Consider the following 19,024-nt stretch of genomic DNA (forward strand, 5'->3'; position numbering starts at 1 on the left):
AGCACCCCGACGACCCGTCCCGCTTCGCCAACTCCGAGCTCGCGCACGGGTCAGAGCTGGGGCGGCGAGCAACGCGAGCGGCAACGGCCGCGAGGGAGAAGGACGGCGACGCTCGGGGAGAAGGGCGGCCCCGTCTCCGAAGCGCCCGCCGGCTGCGCGCGAGGGAAAAGGGTGGCTGCGCTTGGAGGAGAAGGGCGGCGGCCGCGCGCGGGAGAAGGCGGACGACGGCGCCCGGGGAGCAGGGCGGCCGCACGCGAGGGAGAAGGGAGCGGGTGGCGCGTGGGGAGAAGGCGGGCGGCGGCGCGAGATGGAGAAGGGAGGTGGCTCGTCGACTCAGACGGCTCCCCGGCCGCGTCCGCCATGACCGTCCACGAGCAGAAGCTGGGGCGGCGAGAAACACGAGCGGCAGCGGACGCGAGGGAGAAGGGCGGCGGCGCTCGGGGGAGAAGGGTGACTCCGTCTCCGAAGCGCCCGCCGGCCGCGCACGAGGGAAAAGGGCGGCCGCGCTCGGGGGAGAAGGGCGGCCGCGCGCGGGGAGAAGGAGGACGGCGGCGTCAGGGGAGCAAGGCGGCCGCGTGCGAGGGAGAAGGGATGAGGCGGCCCTGGCCTCATCCGTGGCGTTGCTCATGTTCTAGGCCGAAGCGTGGGAGAGAGTAAGATCCTCGCGGGACGACACGTCCGACAGTGGGCCACACCAGTCATAATCGTGTTTAAATGTGACCTTTTTTTTAATTTTAATTTTTTTACTAAATCCGATGATTTTTAGTAAAAAAAATGAACCGGTACCTGTTGAAACCCTCGCAACCAATGAATGTTTTTTTTAATTTACTCTTGATTTATTGGTATTCTATATGTACTTAATTCTGTGTGCACTTTCTTTCATACGAGCACTGCTAGATTTGGCCCAACATAACTGCTGAAAGAAGCCCGTTAACGGAAAGATGGGCTTGGAGAGGAATTCAGCTGGCCCTTTGGAAAACAAAACTCCGGTGTATTTTCTGTGCTGAAACTTTTAGCTGCCGAATTTTCGCTTGCTCGAGGAGACGAAATAAACAGGATCTTCAGGTTGATGCAGAGGCTGCCAAAGGTGATCCTTCCTCGGAAAAAAAATCTCGAGCTAGAAAAACAAATGAACCAGCACAGTCGTCTCCTAACTGCATGTCCACCGTTCCTCTCAAAAAAAAAAACTGCATGTCCACCGGATAAGAATTTCATCAACACTTTCTTAGAGCAAGGACTCTGTTCCAAATTAATGATTTATCTATTTTCATATATAAGACATTTTGAAAACCAAATATAGTACTCCCTCTGATCTAAAATAAGTGTCTCAGTTTGGATAGTACTCGGTAGTAGTTTCTTTGTTAGAAGCGTCATGTATTGGTCGAAATCGTTGTTCTACATGGGTTTTCACGGAGAGTCAACTAGTCAAGGCTGTTAGAATGGAACGAGATTGAATCAAGGATGATCTATTCGATGATTGACAACCCTATATAAAGGGTACAACAGGTGTCTCTTCCCAGGCAGACGCGAGCAACGGCCGCGTCTGTTCGGGAGAACTGTGCACGAGGACGCCCGGCGGTTTGCACGCAGGCAACCGTCCGGTGCTAATTACAAGATAATGATTAAACTAATTAATTTCTTAACACTCCCCCTAATCATGTCTTGTCTTGTCTTGTCCTTGTGAGTTGTTCATCATCTTTGAAAAAGTTTCTTCAGAAAAACCCTGTGGGAAAAATTTGAATAAAATTGTGTTATGTAATATGCCGTGAAAAACTCCTTGAAAACCCATCGGGAAAAGAGGAGAAAAATTCTTGTATTAGCATTGTCTCATTAAAAACCTTCTATGAGAAACCATATATGGAAAAACTCATAGGGGAAAAGAGTACAATGTAAATGTAACATCCCAAAATTTCAAGCTTTTACATGTGCATTGCATCCATGAGCATCATGCCACAATTTCATATTTGAATTCAAATTTTGAATCTCAAAAGGCTTTGGAAAGATTCTTTATTTCATTTTAAACCCTAGGGTTTACACCCATTTGAGTTTGGATTTTCAAACCAATAGGTTTTATGTATAAAAGGGGTTTAGTGCATATATGAGCTATCCCATATTTTTTGGATAATTATTTGGAGTTGAAAAAGTATTATATTCAAATAGATATATAGCCCTAAAGGCATTTATAGGACAAATGTATTTTTATATATTTTATTTTGAGGAGAAACTACTCCCAAAAGTTGTATCATGGTAGAATATGATTTTACAAATTTTCTGGAATTTATTTGGACCAATTTGGAGTTCAAACACAAAAGATATCAAAGAAATGAGAAAAACAGAAAAAGAAAAGGGTTAAAAGAAAAAAAAGGGTAAACCGGACCGGCCCGGCCAAAATGGGCCGAACCGGCCCAGTCCGACCGCACCCGACCGGCCCAGACCGCCCGGTCCGCGCGCGCGCGCCCGCAGTCGCTGACAGGTGGGGTCCACCTGTCAGCTGTGTCTTCCCCGAAGGAAAGCGCTGTCGGTCACGCGCGCGATTTCCGGCCGCCGTCCCCGCGCGCCCGCCGCCGCAATCTCCTCCTCCGGCCTTCCATTTTCACGCCCGAGCATGTCTTTATAATCCCCGGGACCCCCTCTCTTTCCCCCCCCGGTTGCCCTCGCTCGCATGCCGCCAGGCCGCCGGAATCCCTCGCCGGAGCCGCCCCGCGCCGTCGCGTCTTCCTCGTCCTAGGCGCCGACCGCGCCGTCCCTGAGCGCCGCCGACCGCGCACCCGTCTCCGCCGTGCCGCGCCGCGCCTCCCCGTGTCCTCCCCGACGCCCGAGGTCCACCCGAACGCCGCCCGCCTCCACGCCCGAGCCGCGCCGCCGCCGGTTTCCGTCGCCGGAACCCTAACCCGCCGGTGAGCTTCCCCCGATCGATCTCGTCCGTCCATCCATCTCCAACGGTGTAGATTAGATCGTCTTTATTCACTTAAACCGAACCGGTACCATCCAGTAATAATGCGCCACATGGCCCCTGGTTTATAAAATGAGAATGTAATTTTAATCCCCCGGAATAATTAAATGGTCTTTTTGCAGATAGGCCCCTGTAACTTCAAATGATCACAACTTTAAATCTGTTTGGCCAAATTTGGTGATCCACACCTTTTTGGAATCCTTAGGAAGTGTAGAATCTTTTTGCACTGCCCAAATTCAAATTTGAATATTTGAATCACATTCAAATCACAGATTAGGGTTTTATGCCATTTAAATGATAACTATTTATTTATAAGTCCTTTTTGAATGGAACCAGTGCCCAAAATTTTGTTTTATTGTCCTCTGTCCAATGGGACAGAGAAATAAATATTTTAAACTAATCTATTTGGCTGGTGCCAATAAAATCTCATTTTAGGGTTTAAACCATAACCTTTGTTACTAGTTTAAAACCCTAATCGCATGTGCTTAATTATCAATGCTTTGGATCAGTAGATCACCCAAATAAAATAAACCAAAACTCATGTCACATGATTTGCATTGCATCATGGCATACATATTCTTTGTTTGTATGGTATGTTTATGTATGTGTATGTTTGCCTGATTGTATAGTTTTCTCGGAGAGCGAACTGTGTGACTATGAAGAGTGTCTGAATACCAACTACTATCAAGGCAAGTTCACTTTGATCATTTACCCATTATTTTATTATGCACTAGATTTTATTAGTTGCATTGTCAGGATTATTATTGTATCTATGCTAGCTATGATCTGTCTTAGTAGTATAGGATACCTTTGCCATGACTTCACCACCAATTGCCATTGTAGTAGTAAGAGGCTATGCTATGATAATATACGAGGGTGGTATTGTTACAATGTGATACTGTTGAATTACAATATGATTTTCCTAGTGTATGGCAAAACAAGTAATTCAATGAACCGTTCTGAATGGGCTGCTTTGAGTTTTCGGATGTCGTGACGTTAGGTCCATGTCTATGGGGCCCGCTGAGTCGTCTCTCCGTGTGATTCGGGAGCGTCCATGGTCGTCTCCCCGTGCGATTCGGGGAGCGCCTGCATCACAATGTGGGATGCCACCCGGGGTAACCAGAGACTGGACTAGTTTCCTGTTTAGTAGCTTCCAGTACAACCACATGGTATTATGGGCTCTGCCAGGATGGATGTAAGAAATATGAACCCGGATCCGAGGTGACATCGGTATGTAGCAGTGTAGGTGGGGGCGCGTCCCTCAGGTGGTTTGGGGGAATATGTTCTGAAAATTCCTGTAATCGATGCCGTTGCTACTCCACCTGGAGGACAGCAAGGGATTAACACGTCGATTTCTTGTGGGTAAAGTGTACCACCTCTCGAGAGTGTCAAACTAAGTACTTAGCCGTGTCCCCGGTTACGGACAATTATGAGCAACTAGATATTGGAGCTGTAAGGAAGGTCTCACTCATTCCAATTTCATAATAAAATGAATGGTTTGAACTGGGTAGGAGCATTGATGTTTCTACTGAATGTGCCTAGGTTAATAAGAGCATGGGTGTTTCTACCCCGTGTCCAATAGAATTCAAAGCTATTTATCTAAAAATGATAGGATTTGAATAATGATGCCTTTATGCAAAATAGCCAAACCCCACTTAGCCAAACTATGCATGTACTTGATAGGTCCTTTATAACTCTAGTGAGCTTGCCAATACATTCAAATGTATTGACCACGTAGTGGCTGCAATTAATAATGCAGGTGGATCCGACGATGAGTGAGGCTCGTCGTTTTGTCATGGGTCATGTGCTTACATTCCAACATGCTCTCACCTTGGAGTAGTGTGGCCTTATGTTCTACCCTTTTCCGCTGCAGTATTTTGAAATATTGTTTTATAATGTTGAAAGAGTATTTGTTTTATGTTGGTCCCAGAGGTCATGCGAGGTTGTAAGTACTATTAAATTCCGGATGATGCGATGTAATAAAGTACTTTGACCTTTGCTTCTATATATTTCATCATGAAACTGTGTGTGCTAGTGAGTCGATCCAGGGACTAGCACAGTAAGCACAGAGATCGAACCCTTGGTGAAGGGGGATCGCTTCAGTAAAGGATCTAATGATCATAATCAGATTATATATATTATCAGGGGTTTTACTCCCTCTGGATCTTATAAATCTCGAAGTCGTCTCATACCAATTCCATTTACATACTTCTGAAATAAAGAATTTGGTAAAGACTTTGTAAATAAATATGCTAGATTACCACATGACTTCGTTTGCAAAATATTTATCTCTCCATCGTTTTGTAATTCATGGGAATAAAATAATTTAGGAGCAATGTGCTTTGTTATATTGCTCTTTATATAACCTGTTTGCATTTGCATAATACAAGCGACATTATCTTCATAAATAATCGTGGGTGATTCCAATGAACCAATACCTCTTGAACTTTGATTAAAGTTCATCATTCTGCGTAACCATACACATTCTCGTGAGGCCTCATACAAAGCAATAATTTCAGAATGATTAGTGGATGTAGCCACTAAAGTTTGTTTCGTTGACTTCTAGGAAAAAGCCGGTCCTCCATACAGGAAAACAAAACCAGTTTGTGACCTAGCATTATGGGCATCCGAGAGGTATCCAGCATCACAATATCCAATCATGGTCTTATCTTGATTTTTCTGATAGAATAAACCAAGATCTCTAGTGCATTGGAGATATCTAAGAACATTTCTGACACCAACCCAATGTCTTTTAGTTGGCGATGCACTATGTCTAGCTAGTAGATTGACCGCAAATGATATATCGGGTCTAGTGCAATTTGCTAAGTACATGAGTGCACCAATAGCGCTGAGATATGGAAATTCAGGTCCCAATATCTCTTCATCATTGCCTTTAGGTCTAAATGGGTCTTTATCTCTATCAAGAGATCGAACAACCATAGGTGTTTTTGAAGGATATGATTTATCCATATTGAATTTTTCAAGTAACTTTTGGATATAAGATGACTGGTGTACTAGTATCCCAGAGGGAATATGTTCAAGTTGCAAACCTAAGCAAAATTTGGTCTTGTCCAAATCTTTCATTTCAAATTCCGTCTTAAGATGAGTACTTGCCTCATGTATGTCTTCTGTCGTTCCAATGATATTGAGATCATCTACATACACAGAAATGATACAAAAAACATTTGATGATTTCTTTATAAATACACATGGGCAATCATCATTATTAGAGTAACCCTTTAGAAGAAGGAACTCACTTAGTCGGTTATACCACATTCTTCCCGACTGTTTTAAGCCATAAAGAGACTTTTGAAGCTTCACGCAATACATGTTGCGATTTGCTTTTGGATTTGGAACATTTAGTCCTTCCGGGACTTTCATGTAGATATCCGAATCGAGTGACCCATATAAGTATGCAGTCACTACATCCATTAATTGGATAAACAAATTCATATTTACTGCCAATGATATTAAATATCGGAACGTAATTCCACTCATAACAGGAGAGTAGGTTTCATCATAATCAATGCCAGGTCTCTGCGTAAAACCTTGTGCTACAAGCCTCGCTTTGTATCCCACCACTTCATTGTTTTCATTTCTTTTACGAACAAAAACCCATTTTGATCCCACTAGGAAAACATTTTGAGGAGTAGGTATTACTGAAGTAAATACACCTCTTTTTGTGAGCGAGCGCAATTCATCATCAATTGCAGCCTTCCATTTGGACCAGTCGGAGCACTTAAGGCACTCTGCCATGGACTAGGTTCTGGATCCAATTCGAGGCTTTTCGCAACTTTGGATGAAAAATAAATGTCGACAACTGTAGTTTTTCTATTGTATGATTCTCCTGAAACAATATAATTCATGGAAATTTCATTAACATCTTCTGACTCGTTATGATTCCCCATACTAATTGAGTCAATGTGTTCCGGTGTCCCAGCGTTTATTTTTCCGTGGACATATGTGCTGGGCTCTGAATGTTGAACATCCATTTGGTGTCTCTCAACAGTAGGTTGAGCATCAACTCGTGGTTGAATTGCATTTACTATTGGAGAATTCCTTGTTTTCCGCGGACGCTTCTGTGAAGTTTTGTCTTTTGTGTCCAGAGTCCTACCCCTCTTGGGTGGTTGAGTGGTTTTATTAATTATCTCCACTCTTTTTGGCACATTCATCGCGGGAACATATGATTTAGTGACACCTTTATGGTCAGTAAATGCATCAGGCAGATTATTTGCAATAAGCTGCAAATTGATAATTCTCTGAACTTCAGATTCAGATTCATTTGTACGTGGATCAAGGGATTGAATGCCTTTGACATTCCAATCTATTTCCCGGCATTCATTGTGGTTCTTATCTCCCCCTAATGCCGAAAAATTGCCCTCGTCAAAAATACTATCAGCGTATCGGGCCGTGAATAAGTCTCCTGTTAGAGGCTCTAGGTACTTTATAATTGACGGTGAATTGTACCCTACATATATCCCCAGTGTTCTATGGGGGCCCATTGATGTACGTTGCGGTGATGATATCGGTACGTATATAGCGCAACCGAATTGTCGCAGATGGGAAATATTTGGTTGATTTCCACTTACTAACTGCAATGGGGAGGCCGTATGGTATGCAGTTGGACGAATTTGTATTAATTCCGCGGCATGTAAAACCACATGTCCCCAACAAGATGTTGGAAGAGTACAATTCTGTAGAAGTGGTCTTGCTATCAATTTAATTCTTTTTATAAGAGATTCCGCAAGACCATTTTGAGTATGTACATAAGGTACAGAGTGCTCCACAGTTATACCCAAAGATAGACAGTAATCATTGAATGCTCGTGAACTAAATTCAGCGGCATTATCCATTCTTATGGACTTTATCTTATGCTCAGGATAATTTTCTTTTAATTTGATTATTTGAGCAATAAGTTTAGCGAAGGCATGGTTCCGTGTAGATATGAGACACACATTTGACCATCTTGTAGACGCATCAATAAGTACCATGAAATATCTGAATGGTCCAGATAATGGTTGTATAGATCCACATATATCTCCTTGAATGCGTTCAAGAAAATTAAGTGGCTCATTCTTTATCTTTGGGTAAGAAGGCCTTGTGATTAATTTTCTAGTAGCACAAGCCGTGCATACAAAATCTGAGGATTTCGGGAATTTTGTAAGTGATAAATTGTGTCCGACGGATCCATCAATAATTTTTCTCCTGGATGACCAAGGCGTTCATGCCATACCTTGAATTTGTCAAGATTTTGAAAAATTATTTTAAATGCCGTATGTGGCTCTGGTTTTATGTATGTATAATACAATCCAGATGATAGAGAAGGTAGTTTCTTAAGGATTTGTTTTTCACATCCTTTTTGTTGAGTTATAAGGAGGCTCTCGACCTCATTTTGTTCTTGAGTCTCAACATGGAATCCGTTCTTACGGATATCTTAAAACTTAATAGGGTAGTCCGGAAATAATAATGCATCCTGGATCACAAGTTTTGTACCCATAGGGAGAGTAATTATGGTCTGACCAGAACCAACAATTAATGTGTCACGACCAGCAATTGTCATTACACTTCCTTTGCTCTTTTTTAGAGTTTGGAAATATTTAATCTCCCGTAATATTGTATTAGTAGAAGTACTATCTACTAGACAAATTTCCTCCTCCATTGGATTTTCTAGAAGATTCTATACAGAGTAAAAGAATAAATTTAGTAATTTATTTCAACTCATGTAGCAATAATACATATATTACAACACTTCATGTCTGAGGCCGCGTCTGTTCGGGAGAATTGTGCACGAGGACGCCCGACGGTTTGCACGCAGCCAACCGTCCGGTGCTAATTACAAGATAATGATTAAACTAATTAATTTCTTAACAAAGTCGTCTGTCCATAGTGATGGACTCAAGGACTCATCTCTGACGCAAGTCACTGACGGATGTTCTCTTTTGTCAGCGGACATGTTAAGTGCTTGTCTAAATTAAACTGATATGTATTGGTTTCATCTTTCATCACAATGATTTTTATTTTTATTTTTATTTTTGTGAGAAACACTGATGTAAATGCACACGAGCAAGACAAACACACGCGCGCGCATCAGTGACGGATTTTGAGCCCTTCATGATCATATGAACAGCACTCAAAAAATAAAAAAAAAATCATCAATATTACTAAATTTCTTGGCTAGGTCCACCGCTGCCACCCATTTACACGGGTCACCTCAATGAGACACACAAGACACACCGAACGTCAAACCTAAGATTTGATCATTGATGGGCCGAAACTAATCAACCGTGTTACTTTAACCATCGAGCCAACCAACGGTCGGTTTTTTAACACTGAGATGGAGAAGTACAGTACATGGACCTAACAACACGTACGCAAGACAAACACGATAACCTGATACCGACCTGTTGCCATGAATTAAATTGACGTGAGATTACTGCCTAGTTCATAACGACACATCAATTGATCACACACACCCAACTGAAAGCAGTAACTACGTACAGTGCCTGTCATATTCGAAAGCGGTTGTTAATTGCGACAAAACAGCCGGTTAGTTGCACCAATCGCCAGTAGCATATACTACCAGTTGTGAATGTTATCCATTTTTCTTTCTTCTACCTTTGAAGGCTAAGGAAGGTCCTCGCAGAAAAGGAAAAAAGAAGGATAAGAAAGGGTTGTTGTTGCTTTGCCGCTTCCATCTAGCGAGCTGCAGCTGGTCAAGTGACATTATCCCAACATTAGGTGCAAGGTTGGAGCTCTAACTATACTTAACCCATGCGTCCATCCAAAAGTTTCCTTTAACAATGTGCGAGGCATCGCAAAAGCCAATTCAGCAGTGTCGATGCCTCGCAAAATATATAGGGTGCCAGAAAATATGCAGGACCTGATACTATAATAAACCTGTGAAATTTCAAGATCTTGGTTGAAAGTTATACAAAAGAAGTTAAGACAACTGCAACATGAGTATTTGATGATTCTTTTACTCATTCCTCTGCTGCCCCATTTGATACTACAGAATTCATCGCTAGTACACTCATTCCTCTGCTGGCCCATTTCATATCTTCCAAGTGAGACCAAGTACGATATTGAAATTTTGGATCTTTACAAAATGTCATGTACCCCACATATGCTAAAGTGTTTGAGCATTCCCACTTTAGTGGTCATCACGCGTGTTTGAGCTTTGGAATGACGCTGAGCTGAGCTTAGAAGCGTCTGCTATATGAGCTCACAGAGTCACAAGTTTAACCAGAAAAGGCCGAGGAAAATCAGCATTGCTTGTAGTAAAAAGATTAGATAATACCACTGTAGGTTCTTCGTCGCCAAATTTCTTGAAATATATTTGCGTTCCGTTCTATAAAAAAATCTCGAAATATTTTGCAGAGACCGAAGCCATGTTGTGGTTCCAGTATAAATCTATATCCACGTGGACAGTTGGCCGTTTCTTCCACGCAGTCGCCGAGAAGGACTCGGCAACGGGGTTACGGGGGGAGTCTTGTCCTGTTTAGTCTCTGTGTTACGCATCACTCGTCGTTGATTTCTATTGATCCTTTGGTGTTAATCATATTTTACTGATGATTGTGTGGCACATTTTTCACCTTCAGGAAGTAGTTGTACCAGTAGATTCTAACCATCAATTTCTTGTGACAGTTTTTTCCAAAAGTAAGACACGCCTTACAAAGAAAGGAAGTTTGCTGCCAAAAAAAAGGAAGTTTAATTCGACCAAGAAACATTTTTTACACGTCTTTGCCAAAAGACTAGCTAGTGGTTACCAAGGCCATCTCAATCATGCAAGTAAACTATTCCTTACCCCTAAAAATGTCATTGCTCTGGAACATCGAGGATGGTTGGCATGTATGTTTATTTCTATGCAGTTGAAATAAAAGCTTATCTCCAACCTATTTCACTTTTCTCACCCACCAGCTCCTTCCTACAAAACTTAATATCGAACAAACAAACCAAAACCCTCTCTCTTTCTCTCAAGGCCTTCTCTGTCTCTGTCTACACCTTGCACTATATATATTGTGACACTAGTGGCAAATGGTTTGGAAGTAACCAAGAAAACTAAAAGGTCGGTCTTGCTTTTGCTCCCATCATGGAGGAGGAGATGCTGCCGGAGCAAGGTGCAAGGGGTGAACTGTTGAAGCTGGAGCAAGAAGCGCCGGTCCACAGCCAGGTCAGGAAGATCAAGCAGGAGGATGAGAAGGCCAGGGAGCTCCTCCACCGGCTGCAGCTGCCGGAGACGAGGCCGTCGGTAACCGACTTCCGCGAGCTGTCGCCACGGGTCTCGCCGTCGTCGTCGCCACTCCGCCGCGCTGGGCAGGCCATCTCGGTTGGAGATTGAGGCCCAAATTTCTCTTTTGAACAGGCTGATGTAGTGTCTTTCGGTAGTTCGGTATGATATGCTGGTGTGCTGTCCCTGTATGATCATCTTCCCATCCCATGGATAGGCAGCTTAGCAGAATCCTGTTGTTGTGCCTTTCTTCTGTTTGTAAATACATTGACAGTATATAGTTTGCTGTGCCATCTGGTTTTCATTTTACGTCAAATCTCCTGACTATAATGGTAATATTTTTCTTCTTAGAGGACAAACGATGCGACTTTAAGCACACACCACTAAGGACAAACTACAGTGACTATTTGGTGTTTCGTAGTAGAAATCAGTAAATAATTTTTAGTAACTCTTATGATACAGTAAATCTTTGCAAGGCACGTCGGCTAACGATTAATCAAATTCTAAGCCAGCGTCTAACATCAAAGTAGATTTTACGCTGCCTACTATGGCCGGATAAACCACAATGCTTCCAAAGAACATAGCCGAAAAATTTGACAATTTTTTAATGGCGGGGTTTCTAGGCATGATAACAAACAAGTCATCGAATAGCATCGCAAGCTTGTTTGTTTCTTCTACTTAACACGATAATCTTAGACAACCAGTACAAAAGTAACATCTAAGGCTGCAGATTGCAAATAGACCACTAGAGAAGTTGGTTTCGGAACCAGCGCAGAAAGATATCTGCTCCCAGAAATACTACTGCTCAAACTGATACAACTGATCATTGGATAATGTTGAAGCCCATGCGGAAGTGCAGCACCGCCATCACTAACTTGCAACAATCAGTCGGTCTTCATTGCCTCGGCATGATAGGAATCCAGATCTTTGTCCAGGTCATCTGCAGTCTTCTCTGGTTGCTTTCTTCCCCGACCGCGGCCCCGGAATTGACCGCGACCCCTGCCTCGTCCCTGGAACTGGGCTTGGAATGGGGCACGACCTCTGCCTCGGCCTCGGCCAGCTTGGAAAGCACCACGATTGCATCTGTTGGCAGGATTACTGAAATGGCAAACTGAGAGTCAGGAAAAAAGATACAGTATTACACAAATCAAACCATTTTGGGAGCACCAAACTCAAAAGAAAACCATTAACACCAACCTCCAAAACCATACAAAAAGAAGACACACCAATAACAGTTAGTCAAAAGCAACCTCCTTTTTTTGCGTTTTTGTCTTTTCTCGGATACATACATGTATAAACTACCAGTAAATTTGTCCTCCTATGGCAGGAACAACTGGAAACATGGCCGCTCCATGCTACAAAATTGGTAGTAACATTTAATTATACCTCCCACCAGAGCATTTGAAATGTTTTTATTTGAAAAAAAAACTAATTGGACCTACTTACGAGCACAGTGACGTTTTGGCTCCTGGGCTGGTTAAAATAAAAGTTCAAAAATGATATTTTGAAGTTTCAAAAAAATATGAAAACAAATACACGTAAATGTGTATGTTACATGCCTGTAAATTTTTATTAGAAAATATTGTTTGGTTGTGCGAAGCTTCCGAATATGATTTTTCAAAAAAAGAAAAGGAAAAAAAATCAGTCCAAAAGCACTTTCTACACCCCTGACATACTATCAGGAAGACAAATAGATACACTGGTTTATTGACCTGTGAAATAAATCAACCAGGTTTAGTCCGCCCAGACTAGACACCACTGGGCTAGCACGAAATTCTCAAAGAAACTGTTCTCACAACATTGATCACGCAAGTTGCAAGCAAAATGAATCGAAAGATATTTGTTTGCAAGAAATCCCTAATACCTAATAAGTACTTTTTTCTGGAAGCAGGGCAAACTTCTAATGCTAGTAATAGTCAGTTAACAACGAAGCAATAGCTTCACCATACATAGGACAAAGAAAATAAAAGGTACTTGTTACGTATTAACAAAATGAACTGCACAGCTAGAAGTTGATATATTACCTCAAAGGCCTATTGCTGGCACCACCACCACGTCGACCCATTTCAGGCCTGAAATGTAACATTTTTGTTGAGATGAAACATAGCAGTGTACTGTTCATATTCAAAAGCATTATTAAACTGCCAAGTACAAGCATGAAAAAACACAGTTAGGCCTTGTTTGGAAATGCTGGAACTGCACATCAAACAGTTAAGAGGGCTCATTTGATTCATAGGAAAAGTGGATGAAGAACATAAGAATTGGAAATCTTCCTATGATGGCACTATCATGATTTTAGATAGGGCACTATGCAACTTAGCAGCATCTGGAACTTTTTCCAGCTGCTAAGACGCTAAAGCAGCCCTACAGCACCACTTTGACAGATAGAGTTTTCACACACAAAAAAGAAAAAGAAAAATATGAAGTTAAGTTGAGGACTTGAGCTGGTCCCCTTGGTGCTCTTCAGGCATGGGTGGAGTAAGCCACCGCCAGTCGCCAGCCATTGAAAGCACAATGTAGCCGTCGCCCGGCCACCGTCTTCCAGCCAACGTCTCCATTAGGTTTAAGGTTCTTCTCAAGAGGGGAGGTGAGTGTGTGTCGGCTGGAAGCTGGGGAACAGACGCGGGATGGAGCTGAGGTCTTTAGGCTGTGAGTTTGGGCCTTGGGTGCAGCAAATTTCAGTCGGGGAACAGACACGGGAGGGAGCTGAGGTCTTTAGGCTGTGAGCTTGGGCCTTGAGTGCAGCAAATTTCAGTTAAGGAACAGACGCGGGAGGGAGCTGAGGTCTTTAGGCTGTGAGTTTGGGCCTTGAGTGCAGCAAATTTCAGTCGATGGGCTCAATTTTTGGCCCACCCTCCCAATCTGATGTAGCAACTCTTTTCTCCTGCTACCGCTAAGGAGTTTAGCGCCAGTAGCTGCCATATGGTAATAATGGTCATACCGTAGCAGGAGCACTCTGAGAACGCTACAGCGCAGCTATAGCCCGCTATTAAAAAAATCTTGGCACATCCATTTGCTTAGGAACAGAATAAAAGGACAAATAGAGAAATCCCTTTGGTCTCGGTTTCAAGGGTTAAAACACAGGAAGTTGCAATCATCTTGGACCTCATTCCAGAATACTTATGCACGAAGAACAATGCAAGGATCTTTAGTAGCATAATGAAGTCATAATTCTACTTTTGCGGCTTTGCCACTGGTTTGACTTCGGTTTGTCTGGGGTTAGTAGGATTCATGTGTTTCTCCTATTCCTAAGAATCGAACATGTGAGTTTACAGAGTTCAAGTATTCAGCGATCCTCTGTTTTACGCATGCATTTCCTGTGTTTTCCCGTTCCTATATTTTTCAGAATCACGTAAATCAAAGAGGCCCAATTCCAACACTTGGAATTTTCCTCATTTTTAACTACTGTAGTCCTGTATAAGTACTAATTGCATATACTCCCTCCGTCCAACAAAGGATGCCTCAACTTTGACCAAATTTGAATGCATCTATACACTAAGTCATGTCTACATACATCCAAATTTTGACAAACTTGAGACATCTTTTGTTGGACGGAGGGAGTAACATATTTCACAGAATACATGAATCAACAATAATTTGAAAGGGTACTGACAACTACAGGCCATAAACACAGGCATGTAAGAAACTTCTTAATGAAAGTTGATCAGACATATTAGAAAGCAGAGTAGGCCATGGCTCGTGGGTGATCTAGCTGAGATTTTAGGTCATTTAATTGATCCTCAGAAGCTGATGGGGCATCAGCAGAACACCAGCACGCATTGAACTTAGATGAAGCAAAATATTCATCACAACGCTTGTGGCCAAATGTATAACACTAAATGATAATCACAAATCGCTAGAAGAAAAAACACTTACGTCATGACAACTGTTCTCGTAGCTCTGCCATTAGAAGCCCCGACGACATTTATACGAGGTGTCATAGGCAAACCCAAGTCACTTCCAATAACTTCTATCTTCATAGCTTTCCCATCAAGTAGAACATTATTATAACGTTTCAATGCAGCAACCGCATCACTCCTCCTTGTAAATACCACCTCCGCCGTACCCTTCAGAAAATAAAATAAAAAAATGAGTGCAGCGAAAATCTAGATTTTTGGTCACTACAGGCTTAGAGAAAACACCAGCATCAAAGTAAAATTAATATAAACAGGTCATCTGCACTTAACAAAAAGAAATGGATAGGCATGAATTCATGCTCAAATACGAGGAGAAACTAGCCAAGACATTAGCCCTGTATTTCTACATAAACTCTTCATATTCTGCCTTTTACTTATTCACGCGGTGTCAAATGTAAGATATACTTTCTTACTAGAAATCATCATTGATAGCATAAGTATACTATAACTATATATCCATGTAGAGCAAACGGAAACTACCTAGGGGACGGTGGGAAAAAGTTTTAATATCCTAAATTGCACTTGAATTGTGTGTAGCATCATATCATGTGTATTCTCCATAGATTGCAAAAAAAAAATCACTTACGAGTAAAGTAGAAAGAACTATGTAGCACAAAAGATGCACATTAAAAGTTCTAAATATTCTGTATAATTAAAATTGAAATACCACAAGAAATACGAACATTTTGGTGACCATATCCATCGAAGTGAACAGCAAAGCGTTTCAAGTGACCAACTTCTGAAAACAGCTCCTACAAGGGAAATTGCAACTATGTTAGATACATTTATATCAAACGAGGAATGGTTAAATGCTGAATTCAGGATTTTTTGTTTCACAAACCTTTATATCCTCGTTCGAAACACGATAGTCCAGGTTTGAAATGTACAACTTTGTACCAGTTTCTATTCCACTAGCCGCCATACTATCACTAAACAGATCAGGTCTCCAGGTCATATCTTTGGTTCTGCTGAAAGACTGAAAATGCCAAAGAACCAGCATGTGAGGAAACATGTCACCATAGAAGAATACCACCTCAAACTGTTTGATATGATCATGCCAACAATTAGGAACCACATTGACTTGGTATCAACCATTATGGTAGAGAAGCAACAAGTTACTGAAAAGCAGCTAAGCTATGAAATACTGCATGAAGTTAACAATGGGGAGGACAAGGGTTCCAACAATATCACCGATATCAAAGCCAAATTTATAAATGGCTCAAGCACTTGCTCTGGAGACAGCCTAGAAGCACCTAGCACCTCTGTGGAGTAGAGTCCAGAACTGTCTCAAGAGCGGCACATTGCAGTTCCAAAACCCTTCAGTGCCTCATGGACCCATACACATCAAATTGCAAGAACTCCATAAAGTTTTGAACATAGCAACAGGGTGAGTGGAGACCCCTCCTTCGGTGCCTCATGTACCATACACATCGAATTGCAGGAACTCCAGAAAGTATCTTTTTTTTGTTTAGGCCTTTCTGTTTGATAAACAGGTGGTATCCTTCAAAGTTTCCATTGGAGGTACTCATCACATTTACTTCTGCCATTCCATAAACAAAGGCTTAGAGATGCTCTACCCAACAATGTATTCCTTAGGGAGAAATACCAAGGTTACTTCTGCCCCTCCACATGACAAACGAGACGCTCTAGCCAACAAAGGCTTGCTAGTGGTAAACACCACTGTTATTACTGTCCCTCCATATAATAATGAACTTAGGGATGCTCTCCTCATTCAGTTTTCTACTTTATTCAGGAATCTGGCCATGAAGAAAAACATAGTGACAGTTTTGGCCTTGCCTTGGCAATAATGCGTGCAGATGGTCGGGCGTTAATCCCAAGTGGTCCTCGAGGAGGCAGTCCTGATCTTCCACGCATGACATGTCCACCTCGCCCACCTCCTCCATGAAAGCGGTTACTACCCCTGTCTCCATCCCTTCTTGCATAAAATGACATCCTAAATCGTTTCAGTCAATGGCAGACAAGACAAGTCTCCAACAATAAATTGACAACCTGAAGAACAGATGGTAACTTTACAAGTTAGATATGATCATCCATACCTTCATAACCCAAACTCATAAGAAACTAAACAAACATGTGTTAAGTTGTAAATGAAGAGATATCTTTGATGTGGCCAAGTTTAATGAAATTAATGGATAGCACAATGCATCCATATTATATGCAAGTACAGTAAAACTTAACAAGTGGATAACACACATCAAAAGGATTATACTATATTACAGATTACAGTACAAAAGGTTCAACTCAATGGAATCTCAATGTGTTGGCTCTAATCATAAACAAACGTTTGTCAACCTGGTGCTACCAGGATGCAAGTAGCAAGTAGCACCTCTATCGATACAGCAACATTGGTTGTGTCCCCATGCAGTATGTCAGCGATACGGGGATCCACCAGTACACTGGACGATACGTGTATCCCCGAGTATCCCTTTTTTCGATTTAAAAGGAAAGAAAAAAATAGGGATACTGACAAGATACGGATGGGATACACAAGGAGAGGAAGATAGGAATGGCGCCCGCCGGCGAGGAAGAACATCCTGGCGAAAGGAAGATGGGGACAGAACCTGTCAATGAGGGAGAAGATAAGGATGGGGAGAAAGGAGGGGATTGCAGCAGCAGGTGAGAAGACGGGGACGGCAGACACCATCGAGAAAAAATTTCCAGGCAACAGAGCAGTTACTGCTGTCCTCCTCTCCCGCCATAGCTTGGGTGCAACTGGAGGCAAGAATGCTGGTGGTGTGGAGGCTGGAAGTGACTTTAGTCTTACCCGCAAAAAAAGAAAAGAAAAAGGAAGTTACTTTAGTCTAGGGTTTTCTGAAACTGGGTCTTATATGGGCTTTAGCCTTTAAGTGAAGGGTTACTTGAGCTTTTAGTACCTGCCTGACTGCTTCAAGCTTAAAGTCATACATCAATGGAAACCAGGCAACATATGTGCAGCACTCTCATCTTCCATCTACAAATATAATTTAATCTTTCTTCCATGCTGTGTATTTTTCTACAATATACTTATACTCTGCCGTATCCCCATATGGCTGTTCTTGGAAAATGGCATATCCCGTATCCCCATATCCGTATCCCCATGCTCGTATCCCTGCTTCTCCACCAGGCACTAATCCATTTCATCATGCATCTTACTAATCCAATTGCGATGTAGCACCACTTGGCATAAGCATGTTTTGAAAAAACAAGTGAGCTAAATAATTCATATCCCCCATTCAGGAGTGTCCTATTTGGAACCATCATTGATTAAATTTCCAGGAGAAAGGAACAGAACCCACCAAAACCAAGTTTGAACTGAGAGAAACGAGGATCTGGCAAACAAAATTCTAAAGATCCAATCCCTCACTGTCAATTCGAGCAAAAGAAGGAAAACAAGCCTCTTCACGCTACTGTCATCTGCAAGACTACATCTAGACTTAAACCCCCGCGAGGGCACAAGAAGCAGCGCGCATGTTGCAGCTCGGTGACAAGCTAGTGCACAACTTCCTCCGCAACCTAACTCCCCTCAGCCCGCCCAATTTCGCGTCAACCCTAGACCCCGCTACAACCGGATGGACCAAGAAATCAACAAGAGCACAGGGCGTATCAAGGCTTACTCTTGGGGCGCTCAGGGATTCGGCACTCGGCAGCCGCTGATTCTCGTCGGGAGGCGGTAGATGCTTCCGACCTGGGTGTCTAGAGCCTCTGCTGCTGAGGAGGAGGGACGGGACGGAGACGAGGCGTCCGCCTCCGAGGAGTGAGAGGCGATTTTGGGGAAGAGAGGTGCGGAGGCGGCGTGCTGGGGTTTCGTTGGAATCAAAACCCTAGCCCCCCGTCCGTTTTTGTTTTTCTTTTCTCCCTGCTGCTTTAGAGAAACTTGACAAAATGCTACGGTTTTCTTTGTACTACACTTGGGCCGGCAGGGAGACC

At 42.6% G+C, this 19,024-nt stretch overlaps 1 protein-coding gene across 1 annotated transcript; it reads right to left on the minus strand.

The window, feature by feature from the left end:
- Positions 1 to 11,746: 11,746 nt before the first annotated feature.
- LOC100821328 (THO complex subunit 4D) lies at positions 11,747 to 18,962 on the minus strand. The gene is made up of 7 exons (XM_003574452.3): positions 18,712 to 18,962; positions 16,895 to 17,107; positions 15,939 to 16,073; positions 15,781 to 15,849; positions 15,057 to 15,247; positions 13,205 to 13,252; positions 11,747 to 12,278 (listed from the first exon to the last, which is right to left on the minus strand). The coding sequence occupies exons 2-7, from the start codon at positions 17,048 to 17,050 to the stop codon at positions 12,065 to 12,067; spliced, it is 813 nt and encodes a 270-aa protein (XP_003574500.1). The 5' UTR covers positions 17,051 to 17,107; positions 18,712 to 18,962; the 3' UTR covers positions 11,747 to 12,064.
- Positions 18,963 to 19,024: the final 62 nt, after the last annotated feature.

The sequence above is a fragment of the Brachypodium distachyon genome, chromosome 3 (genome assembly GCF_000005505.3).
Source record: "Brachypodium distachyon strain Bd21 chromosome 3, Brachypodium_distachyon_v3.0, whole genome shotgun sequence".
NCBI classification, from domain to species: domain Eukaryota; kingdom Viridiplantae; phylum Streptophyta; class Magnoliopsida; order Poales; family Poaceae; genus Brachypodium; species Brachypodium distachyon.

Coding starts and splice junctions, on each gene's coding strand:
- LOC100821328 (XM_003574452.3), bottom strand. CDS start 17,050: ATGTCATTTTATGCAAGAAGGGATGGAGACAGGGGTAGTAACCGCTTT. Junction 15,248..15,780: donor ATGGATATGGTCACCAAAAT/GTTCGTATTTCT, acceptor TATTTTCTGAAG/GGTACGGCGGAGGTGGTATT. Junction 12,279..13,204: donor GCCAGCAATAGGCCTTTGAG/GTAATATATCAA, acceptor TTGCCATTTCAG/TAATCCTGCCAACAGATGCA.